General features: G+C 41.1%; 1 protein-coding gene across 4 annotated transcripts in view; it reads right to left on the bottom strand.

Annotated features, from left to right (window-relative positions):
• DEUP1 (deuterosome assembly protein 1) overlaps window positions 1-19,886 on the bottom strand; it is an 82,860-nt gene that overhangs the window by 61,821 nt on the left and 1,153 nt on the right. For all 4 annotated transcript variants that reach the window (XM_040489611.1, XM_040489613.1, XM_040489612.1 and 1 more), the window contains exons 2-4: window positions 18,737-18,809; window positions 1,808-1,979; window positions 72-167 (exon numbers count right to left, since the gene is read on the bottom strand). In XM_040489611.1, coding sequence (XP_040345545.1) covers window positions 72-167; window positions 1,808-1,979; window positions 18,737-18,765 — 297 coding nt within the window. In that variant the 5' untranslated portion in view covers window positions 18,766-18,809. The remainder of the gene's footprint in view (window positions 1-71; window positions 168-1,807; window positions 1,980-18,736; window positions 18,810-19,886) is intronic.

Raw genomic sequence — 19,886 nt, 5'->3', positions numbered from 1 at the left:
CTATATGTTAAAAGATATATCAAAATGTGTTAAATTATTATATGATATTAAATTACAATAGTTTTCCTTACTTGAGCTTTCAGGGTTTGTAGTTGTCCTTCGTAATTCTGAGTCATTGCTAAGTTACATTTTTCCAGACTGTCCAATTTCTGTCTAAGTAACCCCACCTGCATCAAGAAAAACATTTAATTTTGATTCTTCTAAATTTTGCCTGATAAAAATCAGAAAATGTGCAAAAAAGGAGTACAATTTAAATAAAACTGCTGTGCCAAAACCAGAGTAAATATTTGTACTACAGTTCTTAAAATAGCTATTAATAATTAAAGTCACAAAATCAAACATTGCTAGCACTATTCCGTTGGGCACACATTCGGACAGTACAGTATGGATGTTTGACAAAAGATCCTTATCACCATCACACTTTAAATTAAGGTTTAGAATTTACTTTGCATTATCTTTTCAGGAGGCTATGTCATCATACTCAGGCAGAACCTCTACGGATACACCTCAGCTTTTATTTTTGTCTCCACTGCCTTCAGTGAGCTCTGCTTTGGTGGGACCATGGAGCAATGATCACATTTTTATAAGAAAGAAAGGAATAATATCTAAGAGGAGTCCTTAGAGGTTTGGCTGACAGAAATTGTCTGCTTAAAAAGCAGGTGAGGCACCTGCTGTGATGACACGTTGGTGTCATCACAGATATGAAAGTAAGAAAACAGTCCCTTGCATATTCCAGGTCTGATGGCCGGCCTCTACTACGGAGGGAAACCAGGTGCCAATAACTAAGTTAACTGTGCCAAACAAGAACTCCGTTAACTATGTGAAAAACTAAGTTCTTTTTTTTTCTTTTTTTTAACGTTTATTCATTTTTGAGAGATGGAGGGAGACAGAGCGTGAGTGGGGGAGGGGCAGAGAGAGAGGGAGACAGAATCCGAAGCAGGCTCCAGGCTCTGAGCTGTCAGCACAGAGCCGGATGCAGGGCTCAAACCCAAAACCGTGAGATTGTCACCTGAGCTGAAGTTGGATGCCTAACCGTCTGAGCCACCCAGGCGCCCCTAAAAACTAAGTTCTATTGAGAGGCCAATAAAGGTAGAGAAATGCCTGATGAACAAGTTGACTGATGATGTTTTAGTATAGGATTAATGTAAACACCTTCTCTTATGCCTCACCCAAAAGAAAAATTCACAGACACAAAAGTCCACATTAGGTAAAGTGTATGGTTTTCCTGAACTCCTCCAGAGGCCCCAGAGCACTCAGATACTCTACAACCACCAACAGGACTGTAAGCAGCCTTACAGGGGCTGGGAAGCACCCCTCTTAAGAGGGTGCCCAGATATACACATACACCCCCTTCACCAAACACTTTTCTCCCTTGTCCTGCAATCGTGTCTTGGCATTTCACTTCTCTCAGGAAATATTCTTCTAGTAGATTAGAAAAGGCTCTTGAACTCGGCCATGTCCAAAGACACGGTTTGGACAACTACTTTGTTTCTACAGCTGCAAAAGCACTGACATCTTTGCTCGCAAACTGTATTTATTTCACATATATACTGAATGTCTATTTACTTTTCTAGATGGCACTGACATTTTATGTTTGTCTGCATCAGCAAATTTGGATGGGTTTAGGTTCTGATTGTCACTTATTTGATAGAACACATTCAGCATGCTATGACAGAATTGTTAGCAATAAATGCTACTGCTGATGCCCGATAAAAAGGATACATAATGAAAAACATATTCTGAGGGAATAAATATTACTTATAACAGTCTGAGGAATTAACATGTTGTTAACACATATATTCAGTACCTCTTGACCTTTCTGATCCAAACAAGTTTGTGCATTTGCCAACTCTTGATCCCGAAGATCTAATCGTGTCTCCAAAGCCCGCATTTTCCTTTCCCAGTCCAATTTTTTGTTGCTTACCATGATGTCAATTTGTTCCATTAATTCCTGAAGTTCGGCCTCACAAGGAGACGCTCTGGCAATTGTCAAAAAGTAAAGCACATTTTATTTTTTTTTTTATTTTTTTTTCAACGTTTTTTTATTTATTTTTGGGACAGAGAGAGACAGAGCATGAATGGGGGAGGGGCAGAGAGAGAGGGAGACACAGAATCGGAAACAGGCTCCAGGCTCCGAGCCATCAGCCCAGAGCCTGACGCGGGGCTCGAACTCACAGACCGCGAGATCGTGACCTGGCTGAAGTCGGACGCTTAACCGACTGCGCCACCCAGGCGCCCTGAGTAAAGCACATTTTAAAAGAGTGAAATGTGAGGACGGGAAAAATTATTCCATTGCTCTGAACAGCTTGATCAATTATTTCTTCAAATTGTTCAATTATTTAAACAGGAGGAAGTCTGAAAGCTGGGGATAAATCTTATATTAAAACTGAAAGCTAATTTCAGTGAATATACAGTACATTTTTTAAAATGACATTTTCTAAAGTATAGGTGTTGTCATAATATAATGCAATACATTGCTAAAGTGACTGCTTGCATTTTCTTCTTAGTGTAGGTGGTAGTGTATGGGTCTCCCAGAGCCAAAAGTTTTGACATAGACAAGGGAGTCCCTAAAGTGGAAACACATCATGCGGATTCTGTCAGAAACAAGGTCGCAATAAAGAAAGTTAGCTAAAAAAATAAAATTAAATAAAATTTTTAGAGTGGGCTGATTCGATGGCAAATTCTAATTATGAAAAATGGCTCAGTGCTCTTACATGTAAATACACATGTACCTATGTCTATCATAACTTGAGTAAATTTGATGCAGGCAAAGTGGGACTTCAGTTGTGCCTATCAAGGATTAGAAGGGCAACCCCAGGCTAGGTAGGACCAGATTCAAGGATACTAACTGAGCTACAGAGTTACTCCTCCAGGAGGGGAACTTGGCGTGATCTGGCTGGTATCCCTTGGGAAGGAATCTGATCAGGCAGGTGTGGGCAGAGTAATGTAAGTCTTTAGATAATGGTGATATTATTAGTCAGATGCAGGGCAATATCTTGGGTCTTAGAGGGTCTATTTATATTTGAAACAAAACTGCTGGTGAGAGCTAGATTTATGGAGACGCCTATTGTGTTTCTAGGGTAGGGTTCTCCTTCAAAGAAGCTGACGCATTCCACAGGGACCTGGCATAAGTCCAGTTAGTCAGACTGGACAAGCCTCAGGTTTCAGCCTAAGGAACACACAAATGTCCAGATTAGAAAGCAAGTTATTTCAGGATCCATTCAATGGTGGTGATGGGGCCTCTACTACATTTGTGTAGGCGTGAGGAAGGCAGGAGGGAAAGCCAGGTGAAGAATAATATTTTCTCCATTCGGTTTCACCAGGTCAGAATTTCAGAGGTGATTAAGGATCATTTAGCATTTTGAAAAACCTCAGGCCCGGAGAGGTCAAGGTCACACATCAATTAGTAGAGGAGCCAGATCTAGCTCCTAGGCAGCTGTCTCCCATCGTAAGCTCCCTTCTGCGAACCACACAGCAAAAGACATGATGCACTGAATAAGAACTTGCTTGAAACATACAGCATAAATTAGTTCCATTGCATTAGGGTCAGAAACAGGTATTAGAGCCCAAAGAACTCAGAATTTCCAGAGTCACTTTCTAAAATGCCCAGTCAGCCTGAACATGGGATATTCCTGTGATTGGTTTATTCAACAGCAGACTCACCAGTTCTGTCATCAGAGAGCTTTTAAGTACAAAGTGCAATTCTACAGTCTTCTGGCATTCCTGGACGAAAGCCCAAAGCCTTTCCCATTTTTACTTAAAACCTAAAACAAACCTGAGGAAAGGAAGTACTAATTCCTCTATAAATAAGTTGATGGAATTTTAATTGGAGTTATGATGTGGGGGAAAAACAACAGAATGAAAAGAATAGTTTTCACACCGTTTTCTTTTCATAACAACATGTATCACCCTTTATTGTAAACACATTGTTTTTTTTCTGCTATCGTGAGCTCTGAACGCAAAAGGACTGTATCAGCCCTTCTCATCACCATCTTCCTGGAGCTCAGCACAGCACTCCAGCATATAGCAGATACTCAATAAATTTTTGAAAAATGAACAAGTGAGCTCTTCTCTTCACTATCTCCTTGACAGGTAGGACTGCACCACGTGGACAGAATTGAAATACAGGCCGAAAGTAGAGACATCAGTATTATTAAATAAATGAGTGAATGGTTTCTTTCCTGATTATGACTACGCTGTGCAAAAATGAGGATATTAGACTCAAGGTGAAGGGAGTTTTACAAGTCATCTTGTCCAACCAGTGTTTGTATACCTTCCACAGTCTTACTAGCATCATCTATGATGCCCTACTGGTCAGATTCAGGAGGTTTAGAACAGAGTCCAAGATTCTGCATCACTAACAAAGATATCAAGTGATTCTGGCGCACACCAGAGTTTGTGATCTGTTTCACAATATCACTGCCAACAGGCCATCCAGCCTAGGTCTGAATGCTTCCTTTACCAGGAAACCACTGTCTGAGATTGCATCTAGACAGCGATGAGTTTCTTAAAGTTCTTTCTTATACTGAAGAGCTTGTTCATCCACTTATCTAATTTGATCCACTGGGACCATGCACAACAAATGCCTTTTCAACACAGTAGACTAAGAGTACTTAATACAGTTATCAATATGTCAAATACAGCTATCAGTGTACCTCTGGCTTCTGCCAAGTTTTCTCAGCGTTCAAGAGTAGATACTGAACATTCAGACAAAGAATGGCTGGAACCTACGTTAACAGACTCTCACCCACAACCTCTACAGCAGTACTCCTAGAATTGTCAGGATGTGGTCAATGACTGAGAGCTGCCTTAATTTTTTCCCCTACTTCCAACTCAGGACCAACGAGAGAAAACCAAACACGCTCCTCAAATCAATCACATAGGATGCCCCGCTTCTACTAATCCTGCCTCCAGTTTCCCTGTGCCAACAGCCCCCATCCAAGACAGCATACGTGAAGCCTTCTCTTTTGTTCACTGTGAAGCTTTCCCACCTCGCCTTCGAGACTGCCAGATGCAAGTGATGGCTGCTGACGCCTCTGCTGTATCAAGCTTTCAATAAGTAGGCTTCATTTGTTCTCATTTGGGTGTCTTTGTTTATTTCCACAAGTATCTTTATTTCCTTCAATTTCTCATAGAGATTTCTTTTTTTTCCACCACTCACTACCTAGTGTACTGCCTAGCAAATACTAGATACTTAACATACATTTGTTGAACGAATGAAAAAGTGAATGACTATGGTAAGATTTTCATAATTTGGTGGCTCTCCTTCACAATCCTGATGGCTCTCCACTGAACAAGTTCCTGTGTTGATTTCCTCCTTGAAATATACTGTTCAGAACATTAACTTAATCCCCCAGGTATGGTCTAATCAGTTTAGAGGGGGACTCTCACATCCTTTGTTTTAGGTGCTATCTATACTTTTATTCAAGCAGATGAGGATCACCTTAGCTTTGAATCTGGGAGGGGGAAGGGCAAAGCAGTGATATTATACCATGTCAAGGTGAGCTTGTTTGTTTGTTTTTGTTTTTGCCCAAACATCTTTTTTCATGCATGCTAAAAATAAAGCCACTATCTTGTGCTTGTTTCATTTTTGGGGGGTGCTCCAAGAGCAGGGCTTTTTATGTATCCTTATTAAATTTCAGTGTGAGAGTTTCAGCCTCTCAATGTAGATTGCTATCACTGGTCCTTTTTTTTTTTTTTAACTGAAAGAGAGAGGGGGGGGTAGAGAGAAAGCACACATGCATGCGAGCAGAGGAGAGGGGCTGAGGGAGAGAGAAAATCTTAAGCAGGGTACATGCTCAGTGCAGAGACTGGCACGGGGCTCGGTCCCACAACCCTGGCTGGGATCATGACCTGAGCTGAAATCAAGAATCGCTCAACTCACTAAGCCACCCAGGCACCCCTAGCCCTGGTTCTTTAATGAAGCAAACATTCATTCAGCGACTGCTGCCCACTGTGCGAGGAGCTGGGAAGACAGAGACACGAGACCAACTGCCTGTGCAGAGATACTTACAAGACAGGCACAATAAGAGACTGATGAATACATGGAGCTCTTCTGGGACTAGAAAGGAGGGGTACTGAATACAGATTTGGCCAGGATGGGTTACCACAGAAGCCTTCGTAAAAGGGCTTACGGGATCCTGTTTCTGACAGAAAATATATTCACTTTACCTCCCTGTTTTGTGTCAGCTGCGGATTTGAGAAGCATTACTTGTTTTACATATAAATGTTTTTTTCATACAAGTGACTGTAAAATATCATGAAAGACAGGATGGAGGACAGAGCTCTATGGCATTCTACTACATTCTGAAGTCCTTCAGGGTGACAGGGATCTGTTGATTATTTCTTTTCTTATAATCAGTCTAACCCACTTAATTAACCTTACAATTTTTTTCTCCCTCTCCCCATAAAAATGTCATGAAAAGCCCTGTAAAATATCATGGCAAAGTCCAAATAAAATTCTATCAATATGCTTGCAGACGCACTAGCATAGGAGCCCTGTGAGCCAAGGCTGACCTAGTCTGCAGCGGTCAGGGCGTGTCCGTGCGGAGTCCTGGTGACCCCCGCTTCTTCCGGATGCTCGCAGGCCACCCACGACTCCTTCCAGAGTACTACCGAAGATCCAGTCACACTCAGGCTTACGCTAAACCCAGCTTTCTGTCAAATTTAATATTCTCTTTTGAAATTCAATTGTCTCATCTTCCAGTATGTCTTCCTTTCTTCAGTTTTTCAGAGATAATTAAGAGCAGTTGAGCTGTCTCAGCAGCATCAATATTTGCTCCTAAATCTAGAGAACTTTAAAATAAAATACAAAAGACTTAGTTTAGCCTTCTTCACAGAGCTGAGCACTAACATTATTTATATTTTCATTTCTTCCTTTAGTCAAATGCTGACTGATGCTATGCTAATTGCTTTCCTGTTCTTGCTCTCACGGATCCTTACAACATCCCATAAAGTAGGACTTATTATTCCTATTTTAGAAAAGTTGAATGAGGCACTAAAAAAGAAAAAAAGTACTCCAAGTCTTCTAGCTTTGGAGACTGGGTGGCTTGTAACTGATACACTACTTGAGACATACAAACCCTGACCCTTACTGTCGGGTTTATCCTTGGGAGCAATTCACGAGAGAAGGATTCTGGGGTCAGAACAGAAGTCTTTTTGTTGTTGTTGTTTTTAATGTTCATTTATTTCTGAGAGAGAGAGAAAAAAGGAGAGAGTGGGGGAGGGGCAGAGAGAGGGAGACAGGATTCGAAGCGGGCTCTGCACTGAGAGTGGAGAGCCCCGATGCCGGGCTCAAACTCATGAACTGTGAAATCATGACCTGCGCTGAGGTCAGATGCTTACCCGACTGAGCCACCTAGGTGCCCAGAGGACAGAAGTCTTAAGCCAGTAGGAAGGGGGCACACTGAGACTTGCAGGGTGACAAAACAGTCTGAGGAGCCTAGAGTCAAAATATCAGGATGTCAAATTTAAAGATGAAGAAAGCAAAATAGAAAGCTGATGGTATAAATGGAGGTAGTAGTGGCTGGTGTGTTGGAGGGGACAGGGGAAGGGAACGTGGAGAGGCATGCAGAGTAAAAAGAGCTGGAGTAACATACATGTCCATCAGATACAATTCACCCAGTCTCCATGGACATGTATGTTACTCCAAAGTCCTTTCACATATAGGCTTACATGCTGGTTCTTACAAGAGCAGACCTTTATCAGATGGCTGTGGTTGTGGTAGGGTCCCCACCCTAAGGAAAGAAAAAAAAAAAAAACTCAAGGCAACCTGGCTATACACATACCTGACAACATCCCTATGACCTTGTAACATGGGACCACTTAATCAGTGGTGTTACCATATATGGGAGACGAAGAAGTAAAAAGTATATAAAAAATTTGGTCATGTGGCATTCAGGGCTCAGTTCTTTGGGTACGAACCCAATGGAGGGGTGCCAGCAGGAATAAAGTTGCTTCCTGGAAAGAAAAGCCTCGGTGTCATGACTCTCTGTGTGAGAATCCTGCTACACGGTGACCATATGATCAATTATGCAAATTAGGACAATTCTGAAAGTGAAAGGGGCACTAATGATAATTATGCCAGGACAATAGGTATAAAGCAGTGATTATTCTGGGCAAACTGGGATGCGGCGTCAGCCTACCCATCATCAAACTGGAAAATAAAAATGGATAAACAAGTCCACAAAAAAAAAAAGTGAGTTCGGGCACCTGGGTGGCTTGGTTGGTTAAGTGTCTGACTTCGGCTCAGGTCATGATCTCACAGCTCGTGAGTTCGAGCCCCGCATTGGGCTCTGTGCTGACAGCTCAGAGCCTGGAGCCTGCTTCAGATTCTGTGTCTCCCTCTCTCTTTCCCTCACCTACTTGTACTCTGTCTCTCTCTCTCTATCTCTCAATAGTAAATAAACATTAAAAAAAAAAGCAGGCTTAAAAAATAAATATGGAAGTCATCATGGAAGAAGGGGAGGGAATGAGGAAGGGAAGCATAGACAGAAGAGAAAAAGGAGACTACGGAATAGTCTAAGGAAATGCGTTTTCAAAAGGTTGACGAGCAATATGAGCAATCATACTGGGTCTTAACTTTTCCAAAATATTGTAATGAAACACATTCTAAAATGTAGTAATGTATTATTTGTCTTACTTATATTGCTATATATTTGGTGATACCAGTATAATTTAACTTTTCTGTGGTGGCTCACAGACCTATTCTTATTCCGCACGTCAAATACCGCACCACACCAGAAACTTAAATAGTATGGAATGGGAGAGCTCCCAGAAGTCCCAGAATCCACTTCCATAGACATGTCTGAGATGTCTGCCTGCTCTTCACTCGATTGTTCCTCCTAAAACAGTAAAGTGAAAGGCTTCTACTTTATGACCCCTAGATCAGAATTTCACAGTTGCCTTTGTTCAAAATTAGTTACTAAATTATAGCTAAAAATAGCTCTTCTCAAGCACTTTTCTTGTTGTCCAAAAAATGCTATTTACCGTCATCCTTAGCGTGTGCTGACTTAGGAGTGTTACAATGCCTATTTTTACTGCACATTTGAGATGGTAGCTCATATTCAGTCCATTCTTCTCCCTCATCTGCAATAAGCTTAATGTTGATATGTAGAGGAGGTATAAATCCCACTATTCCTAAAAAGCATGCTTAGAAGTACTTTTAAAGGCCTCCATCATACTCATCAAAGACATTCAGAGAAATAAAATGTGCAATGTTGACAGCTTCCAACTCCCTATCAATGTTTCATCAGAATTCGAGGTATATACAAACTTTAAGTCTCATATTTTTACATTCTAAAAAGAGTGGAGGATCTTCTAAACACATGTATTACAGATAAATTTTTTCTTGAAACTTTTTGTATAATGACTATTCATTCTAGTTTCAATGACTATTGTATTACCTGTATTACAGATAAATTTTTTCTTGAAACTTTTTGTATAATGACTATTCTATTCTAGTTTTAAATAGAAAAGGGATTAAATGACTATCCTCACACATACTAACACTGCAGTCTTTCCCCAGATAGACCTTTTAGCAAGAGGGAATTTTAATTGTCCTAGAGATTGGCTTACAGAATCCAAACTAATGCATATGTAGCTTATTATGAATGATGCCATGGTTCTGTGTGTTAATATGAAATAATATTGGGATTTACCCCAGGTCTACTTCACTTTGCTTCTTCTGTAGATAAACTAGAAACTAGAAATTGTCAAATTTGATTACTCTGGAAAAGATTATGTGTGGCTGGGGATAAAGGGTGGAGGGAGAATAATGGGGGTAGAGTCTGGGCCATTCAGAAGGCAAGAGAATCAATCAAATTAAAAAGAATTTTCAATGCACAAAAAGACTACTACAATTTATTAAACTACCAAAATATTGACTTATAGTAGAATTTTTTTTTACAAATTATAATTAAAACTGTATTAAACTAAGAAACTGGGAAGTACGGTTGTGTTTAGGAATTAATATATCTCAGAGGGAAAGAACACTTTAAAGGTTAAAAAAGATGCACACATAGAGTACTGCTTTAAAGGGTTTTTCTGAATTAGACGTGAGAAGCTATACTTTAATATCCATCTGTCTTGGTTCTTTGAAAATACGACTTTCATGGCAGATTTAAAAAATCGGCAGATCATGCAGCAGATTTTTAGGAAGGATTTGATAGGATTCCATGAACGAGATGAATGGCTAAGATATAAGTCACAGAATAAAAAGTAGAGTAAATGATTTAGTAGAGAAAAATGAGGCTTTCGGTTGAAGACGGATGAACATAAACATTTTGCTCCCTTCCCAAATTCTACTAAAATAAAGCAAAGGCATATTTTTAAGCCACGAGCACAAAAATAATGGGAGCTAGCAGTAGAGAAAAAGCCAGGAAGCAACCCAGCTAGGTAGAGGGTAAATGCTGGTGGCCCAACTTACACCCTCTAAGTAGGAGAATTTAAAAGAGTGTTCTCTAGAATCTGATCAGCCTGAGACAGGCACTGAAAGAGACAAGCCCGATGACAGGTAGAGAAGCCCCGTCAACAAGCCCCGCCCACGTCCAGCGGAACTTCTGATCAGCTTCCACTCCGCAATCTTACACAGGAGCGAGCAGTCAGGGATCGCGGACATTTGAGAAAAGCACTTCAACCAACTTGCTCGCATACAAACAGAAGGTGATTTTTTGAAGAAAATATGGCAGAAAAGAAGAAAACTTCAAAAAGTAATAGTTAAGACGCCAGAGTTATTAACTCCGGAAGAAAACAAAATGTTATGCAGGGAAGGAAGCACATCCCAGTATGCTATGGCTCAAAGGTGAAGAGCATTTACAAAGACATAACTAGGCAAACAGAATATTGATCCAACTAAAATTATGGTGCATTGAGAGGATGATGGAAGAAAGAGAAGTGTGTGTGTGTGAGAAAGAGAGAGAGAGAGAGAGAGACCGTGGGCATATACGTGTATGCGACCATGTGTGTGGTGGGGATGAGGTAGTGGAGGCAGGAAAAATAACCACTGTGGATGTCAATAGATAACGCTTAAAACTGAAAAAAATCAAGAAGTAGCAAGAAAACCATGTTATTTAGAGATATAGAGATAAATGCCAAAAGATTCAGCCAAAAGAACTGCCTCTGGGGAGGGAACAGGAGATTGTTGTTTTTTGATTACAGCGATAAGGAACCGAGTGACTTCTTAAATTACATACATGTGTGACTAAGTAAAGAAAGATCCGGCTAAATGTTCTTTTTTTAGTTAAAGATATTTTCTTTTATTTTTTAAAGTTTATTTACTTATTTTGAGAGTGAGAGTGGAGGAGGGGCAGAGAGCGAGAGGGAGACAGAGAATCGTAAGCAGGCTCCAGGGCTGTCAGTGCAGAGCCCCATGAGGGTCCTTGATTTCACGAACCAAGAGACCATGCATGACCTGAGCCAAAGTCAAGAGTCAGACACTTAACCAACTGAGCCGCCCAGGTGCCCCTAGAAAAGATATTTTAAAGAAGTAATCCATTATATGTGAATCCACTTATACAAGGAAAGAAACATTTGTAAAAGCAACGTTGCAGAATTCATACATTTAGGGACCTTAGGCCTGCTCAGTGCATTTGTGTAATTCCTATTTAGAAATGCCCGTCAAAGGTTACTAAGCATAAGTTTTAGTAGTCTTCAGTTCTACTAGACTGTAGAACACCTTGGCTGGCGGCTGTGCTGAGCCCTCAGGGAGTTGCAGCTGCACTGTAGTTGGTGTCCAGATTTTGTAAAAAAACTGAATTAGTTTCTCTTTTAGAGGAGCAGGGGCCAGGAGAAAGGAGGGGCTGTGGAGCAGTTATTAGGGCCTGGGGTGAGGCATGAATTGAAGGATGTGGAGAACTATACCGGAGCCACACCCTCAGAATGACTGATTATAAAGGAGTTGATATAAGAGATCATTTCAGACACCACTTATTCATATTTTTAATAAAAGTCAAGGGTAAATTGCATTGATAAAACTGTAAAAGGAACAATGAAAGAGGCATACAAAAAAGAAGTTCTTGGAAATAAAACATGGTTGCCAGTACCAAAGATCTCAATAGAGGCAATAAAAATAATGTAATCGGTGCTGAAAGAAAAGAGAAAAGTCAAGAAATTCCTCCAGGACATAGAGCACAATGGACAACAATGGAAATTATGAGAGCAAAGAAAGATATAATCCCTCTAGGAGATGAGAATGAAACAAGAGAGTTGAGAATTACTGATCAAAGAAATAGAAGAAAATGTCACTGAGTTCAAAAGATTTGAATCTTTAGTGTAAAAATGTTCACCAAATGCAGCGAAGGGTTATTGCAGAAGATTCCATACATAGAAAGTTAATCCAGTAAATTTGTAAATTCCAAGGATAAAAAGAAATCCTATAGGGGCACGTGGGTGGCTCAGTTGGTTAAGTGTCTGACTCTTGATTTCTGCTCAGGTCATGATGTCAGGGTTAGTGAGTTTGAGCCCTGCATCAGGCTTTGCACTGACAGTGTGGAGCCTGTTTGGGAGTGTGTCTCTCTCTACCTCTCCCCCACTTACTCTCTCTGTCTCAAAATAAATTTTAAAAAAACTTAAAAAAATACTATATAAAAAAAGGAATTCTATAGACTTTCAGACACACACAACATGGGGGGGGGGGAGGGGGGAAAGGAAGAAAGGACAGACCTGAAAGACTGGCATTGGATTTTCCCTCTGCAATACTCAGTGCTTCCAAAGAGCAATGTTACAGAGTTCCTGTGTAAGAGTATGAGTAAGACATCTGAACATGTAACAAGTTAAGAAGTATGTCACCCATGTTCATTTTTATGAAAAGATTACCTAAGGAAGTACTTCAGTCAAATTAAAATGAATTCAAAATTTTTTAAAAATTAAGAACAGGGATGGGTGCCTGGGTGGCTCGGATGGTTAAGCATCTGTGCCGGGCTCTATGCTGACAGCTCAGAGCCTGGAGCCTGCTTCAGATTCTGTGTCTCCCTCTGTCTCTGCCCCTTCCCCGCTTGCACTCTCTCTCTTTCTCTCAAAAATAAACATTAACAATAGTTTTAAAAATTAAGAACAGGGAAGATTTTGCATACAAACAACAGTAATAAGCAATGCAAACTTACAGCCATTAATAAAGGATTCTAAAATAACAGTGGAATAAAATAATAATTAACATTATCCTATATGTAATAATTTATATATAAATTAATAGCGACCAGGAACTAGAAATCCAGATAACTTTTTGGAGGTGAGATAAAGGAATGGGGAAGCACAGGCGCTACTAAAAGTTAAGTCTTTTTTTTTTTTTCTTTCAACGTTTACTTATTTTTGGGACAGAGAGAGACAGAGCATGAACGGGGGAGGGGCAGAGAGAGAGGGAGACACAGAATCGGAAACAGGCTCCGGGCTCCGAGCCATCAGCCCAGAGCCTGACGCGGGGCTCGAACTTACGGACCGCGAGATCGTGACCTGGCTGAAGTCGGACGCTTAACCGACTGAGCCACCCAGGCGCCCCTAAAAGTTAAGTCTTAAAAGAGAAAAAAGGATGGGGGAAGTCAAAGATACAGTTAAAATTCAAGATGCCAAAAGAGAAACCCAAATTTACAATGTTTGTAGAAAGTGTTCATTGAAAACTTATAAAATAGGATGTAAAACTTTTAACAGAAAATGAGGAAAAAGAAAACTAGCTCAGAGTAGCAAATGTGGGGAAATCAAAATGGGTCAAACGTTGGCATATTAATGATCATAAAATCCTCTTTTTAATGGCAAAGACTCTCCAACTGAGGTATTTTTTAAATCTAACCGTATGCTATTTATAAGAGACACAATATTAAAAAAAATGAAAACAAGGAAATGAGATAATAGAAAATATATATCGGTGTCTATTTCTGATTTCTGGCACAGAGCTCCTAAAGCCCTTTCATTTCCTAAGTGATAAGAGTGCTAGGAGCATGTTTTGTTCTGATATTTCATCTTTGACCCTGGTTTCTGAGACAGGGATTCCGAAACCTTTGTAATTTCTTGCGTGATAGGAGTACCTTTTGTTCTAACGAGGAAATTTTGTGTGGGCTCCCAGAATGAGAGCTGGTCACTGGAAAGACTCAGCCATGATTGGAAGCCTGGAATTTTCATCCCACCTTCCATGATCTTGAGAAGGGAGAAGGGCTGCAAATGGAGGTAATGATCCATTATGCTTACATGATGAAGCACCATAAAAATTCCAAAAGTATGGGATCCAGAGATCGTCTGGGTTGGTAACACAGGAAGTGCTGGGAGGGCAACACACCTGGGCAGGGAAGCCCAGCACCCCTTCCCACGTAGCTTGCCCTATGCCTCTCTTCCATTTGGCTGTTCATCTGATAAACGTGTTTATCCTTTATCCTGGTAAACGTGTTTCCTTGAGTTCTGCGAGCTGCTCCAGCAAATGCATTGCGCCCAAGGTGGAGGGCGTTGGAACCCCCCATAGGAGTATCTACTGCCAGTTGGTCAGAAGCACGGGTGACAACCTGGGCTTGTTACTGGCATCTGAAGTGGCAGGAGGAGCAGTCATGTGGTACTGAGCCTTTAACCTGTGTGATTGCATGCTATCTCCAGGTAGATAGTGTCAGAATTGAGCTAAATTGTAGGACACCCAGCTGGTGTTACAGACAATTGCTTGGTGCAGGAAAAACCTCCATGCATTTGGTGACAAGGGCATCAGAAGTGAAGGGTTCTCTGTGAAGGTAAAGGAGGCACACAGGGAAGAAAAACGTAGTAGGCAAGAACTGGGTTTCTCCCACACAGAAAGGAAAAGACGGAGTTTCTTCTATTACAAAGGGGATGAACAAGGATATTACAGACTAAAATAAATTAAAAACAGAACAGAGATGGCAATATCAATATCAGGCAAAGTAGAATTTAAAACAACAACAAAACACGTTAACTTATATTTGTGAGATATTTTATAAAGCTAAATCATATAATATATCAAGATATAACATCCATGAACCTCAATACATTAAGCAGCAGAACACTGAAATATGTAAAACAAAAACTGTTTGAACTATAAGAATTGGACAAAACCACAATTATGGTGAAGATCTTCCATAAAATTTGATAGATCAAATAAACAAAAAGCAAGGTAAAAATGGATTTGAAAAACATAATTTAAATATTATTAGATCTTATTAGAGGTCTGATGACTGATGTATAACTTTGTAAACCTTTTTACTTAACCAATACAGAATATACATTTGTTTTCAAATGTCCAAAGGACATTTATAGTAGCTGATCATGCAAGGGACTATAAGAACAGTCTTAATGAGACTGAAATGTCACATAGGCCATAGTCTGTGACCATGGTGGTAGGGAGATTAGAAAGGAATAGTAATAAAAATATAATTAATCCCTCCCTCACAACTTTCATGTCTTCAGTATCTCAAATTAGTCAAACAGAAATCAAAGCTGAAATCGCAGGCAATTTATTTAGAAAATTAGAGTGGAAACACTAATAGGATGGCCCCACAGCAGAGCTGCGCTCAGGAGAAACTTGAGCTTGAAAGGCTTTTATTACTTAAAGAAATCATAAAATTCAGAAATCATAAAAATAAGCGAACCACATTTTTTTAACTAAAAAAATCCAGAGAACAAAAGAAGTAAAATAAATCCAAGAAGGACAAGTTAATAAGAGTAGAAATCAATAAGGAAGCGGAAACAAAGCAAACTGTAGACATGGTTCTCTTAAGCAGGCCAAGACAAACAGATCGTTTGCTCATTTATAATTATGTTCTGGGCATACACTCTAAAAACAAATAAAAAGAACAAACTCAAACATGGCTGTTTTGATTAGAAGGAGTTTAGGTTGATTATGATGGCACAAATACAAACACCTATAACTGGGGGGGAAATCATGGATTTAAAATGAAAACCAAACCCTGTTGTAACCCAGCTGTTGGAGAATAATTCACCTAACAAATATTCTGTGTAAAAACGCCCACCTTACGCCTTCATGCTTTCTGTTCCTGCTGTCTGGAACTCTCTTTGCCCAATATCATCTTTGCTCAAATGTCACCTTAGCAGGGAATGCTGGTTTGACCATCCCGTTCATCTTCTCATCCTTGGCCAGCTTTATTTTTCTTCACATCACCATAGAAAACATGTTAATGACTCCCACTGACCCTTGGAGGAGTGGTCTCTGTTTTGTTCACTGCTCTTTTCCTGGTGCTTACAACAATCAATGCCTCATAGGAGACTCTAGATACGTATTGTTAAATGAACGTTGCACCACAAAACATTACCGTATGTAGGTGACATGCTTTGATAAGCTCTGTAACATGCCCCTGATGAAGTTTTACTGTCTTTATGATCTAGATTTTTACATATTTCTCAACAGCATGAGGGACAGAAGCAAAGTCAACCTGACGCTTCGTGCTTTGTAGGCCATGGTAGACAATGTCTGGTCCCATGTCTGCGGGGATCAGTAGGGTACTTGCTCATGGAAACTTCTAGTAATTCTCATTCACTTCTGGGGCAGGGGGCAAGGGGAGAATTTGGTCTATACTCTAGCCTACACTCTAATACACTTGCAATCACATTGTACAAGTGCTATAGCTCCCTACTAAATTCTAAGTTGTTTAAGGTCTGTTTCTTAATGATCTTTGTATGAACCAGAAGACTTAGTGTTGTGCTTGCCACACATTCAATATTCCACACTTTTCCCCCAAAAGAATGAAGAGAAATAGCAGCAGTCTCCATGGCCTCCATCTGGCACCCAACCTTAGGTCTGAGACCTTCAATCTGCACCTAGGCCCTCAGTGCCATCATCACATCAGGGACCTAACACCTGCTCAATCCAGAATCCTAACCTGGCTCTGCTTACAGATACTCTCACTGCCCCCATTTCCAATGTAGCAAAGGATGCCGGGATTAGAACCAGACATATCTGAATTCAAATCCTACCTTCTCCGCTAACCAGCTGCATATTCTGGGGCAAGCTGCTGCTTTCTTTCTCTTTCTTTCTACCTCTCTGAGCTCAGAAATGTGGCCGCGGCTGCTAACTGTCCACCAATATCCACTCTTCTCCCTTTTCTCACCTAAGCTTTAGCTGGCCATAGAGCTGCTCAGTTGGAGATCACACTTCCCAACCTTCCTTTTAGCTAGCTGTAGCTCTGGCCAGTGGAAAATGACGAGAAGTAAGGCCTGCTCTTTCGGGGGCACATTCCGAAAAGGAACCAAATTCTCCCCTTGCCCTTCCCCCTTCCCTCTGGCAGGAGCACAGTGGTGGGAGTTGAAGCAGTCATTTTGGGTCCAGAGATGAAAAATCACCTAGTGAGGATGGCAGAGCTGCCCCACCAGTCCTGGTCTGCTTATCCCTAAACCTATTCATGAGACAGAAATAAACTTCAGCCTTATTTCAACCACTGCATTTTGGGGCCTCTTCATTGCAAGACCTCGGCCTATACTCTAATACACTCAATTTTCTTAGATGTAAAATGAGAACAATGCCTAACGGGGCCGTTGTAAGAAGTATAGAGTAGGATTTACAAAACTGACGGCTGTAACTACTTGGACTTGTGCAGCCCTCCTTTAGCCTGATGTCAAAGTCATGGTCAGCGCAGAATAGCCACCTGGGTGGTATGACTAGTGCAAGTCAGTCACAGTCCAGAGTAGGCACTCCAGTACCACTCCCCTTCGCTGGCCCCTCCCCTGTCCCCCAGCTCTGGAGTCAGCCAGTGGCCGGGTGACTAATGAAACAATAGGAAGAGATACCTTTGTGGTGCAGGTGGCACAGAAGGGGTGGGGACAGATATTTGTGAAAGGGAATTTAATTATTTACAATGGTGAGTGCTGTACAAATTCTATTCTTGATCGCTTTATGAGACTTTGGTAAAACATCCAGTTCTTACTGTTGTTTGAGGAGATAAATCCGGTTTTTTAAAACGTTATTAATTTTTGATTAATTAATTTTAATCCCAGTACACTTTACAGTGATATAATAGTTTCAGGTGTACAATGTGGTGATTCAACAATTCTACACATGACTCAGTGCTCACAATGATTAGTGGACTCTTAATCCCCTTTACCTATTTCGCCATCCCCCCACCCACGTGCCCTCTGGTAACCACCAGTTTGTTCTCTAGACTTAAGGGTCTGTAGGAGCCATGGGGCACCTGGGTGGCTCAGTCAGTTAAGTGTCCGACTTCAGTTCAGGTCACGATCTCACAGTTTGTGAGATCGAGCCCCGCGTCGGGCTCTGTGCTGACAGCTCAGAACCTGGAGCTTGCTTCAGATTCTGTGCCTGCCCTTCCCATGCTCATGCTCTCTCTCTCAATAATAAATAAACGTTTAAAAAAAAAAAAAGAGTCTGTAGGAGCCAGATCTGTTTTGAGGCTAAGGGTTGAGTTCGGCCTTAAGGGCAAGTGTGGAGGGAAGCCTGGGACACTCAATGCAGCAAGATAGGGGCAGTATGGGTGGGAGCCACTGCCCTATGGAAACCCAAGAGCACAAGAGGCCTGCGTGGGCACCCATCATCCCAAAACACTGTAAAAACTCACTAAATGTAGGGAAATGGTGATTTTTGAGTCCAGATCCATAGTCAAAATTGGAAAGATTCATACCATAGGTTCTTAATTAGAATCACTTGAGTTTCCCTCCATCCTCCTCACCAAAAGTAATTGGTACATCCTTCTATTAATACCAAATTTCAAAATTCATGTACCATCAGGGAGTTTGGGGCATAGTTAAGTACCAACTTAACAAACAGATAATTTTCAGCACTTACCCCACTGTATTATTGGCTTGGTTCTCCATGTCAAGAAACTGCTGCTTCTGGTTTATGTTTCTTGGTTTTTAATCTGTTAGGGGGAAAAAAATGACCTAGCTTTCTAAAATGCTTACAGTTATTAACCTATAAAACAAGAAGACTCTGCTGTTGGCAAACCATGCAGTGTGAGCTTTTCGCAGTGTAGTAGCTCTTGGTTCTACAAAATGTGGAAATTTGCTCCCTTTTTAAATCCCCCCATGCATTTATGACATTGCCTAAGTGATGAGCTGAAATATGTGGCATTGACCGTAAGGAGCATTCATTCACTATTTACTGAGCAACATCTTGGCACCAGCTACTGTGCTAAGTGCTTATCACTTTAAGAGGAGAGGAGTCAACAATACCCATTGTGGAGATGTTACAGCTAAATGTTCTCAAATTTTCCTTTCTTGTTTCCTAAAAGTTTGCCTTCGAGTAAATTCTTCCTTTGGCCCTTTCTGGGTTTTGTTAGAATGAATATACCAGGAGATTTAGGACAAAAAGGCTAAGAGTTGCCTAAAAATATAAATCTTATAATTCCTCAATGGCTTTGTGGGCACCTGCTTACCCTGTTAGTACTTGCCTAAATTAAAAAAAAAAAAAAAAATTTCCCCCAGCAACAAAGTTTTATTTAAAAAATAAGATACGCGGAGAATTGGACAAAGTGTTGAAAAGAACTTCAACTCCTCTGAATCACTGAATTAAAGTCAATTAAGTAGCATTGAGATGGTAGAAAGACGAGGAAGACCCCGGGGCTCAGGTCACTTCCAAATTAAAGGAATTGAAGAGAGGCTCTGGGATTGTGTGGAGCAGAGGGGCCAGGGGCAGGGATGGGGAAGGAAAACTGGACCAGAACGGACAGATAAAGTGATTGTGCAGGTTCTTCCAATCACTCACTTTAGCGTCAGGGAAACTGAGGCACAGACAAGCTAGGCGACTTGCCCAAGACCACACAGCTAGAATCTACACCCGCCTGTTCAGGGAGGTTCAGCTCTGGGTTCTGCAAGACCATCCCGACAGCCCAGACTCTCCCCGCCCGCCCGCGTGCGCCCCCGCCAGACCGAGCACGGTTCACGCCCAGCCCCCCGCGAAGCAGCCGGCCAGTAGGGGTCCCCGGTGCCCCTAGGGC

Source organism: Herpailurus yagouaroundi, unplaced genomic scaffold (genome assembly GCF_014898765.1).
Source record: "Herpailurus yagouaroundi ecotype Mexico unplaced genomic scaffold, PumYag 180, whole genome shotgun sequence".
Lineage (NCBI taxonomy): Eukaryota > Metazoa > Chordata > Mammalia > Carnivora > Felidae > Herpailurus > Herpailurus yagouaroundi.
This window is presented reverse-complemented; position numbering and strand designations above follow the sequence as displayed.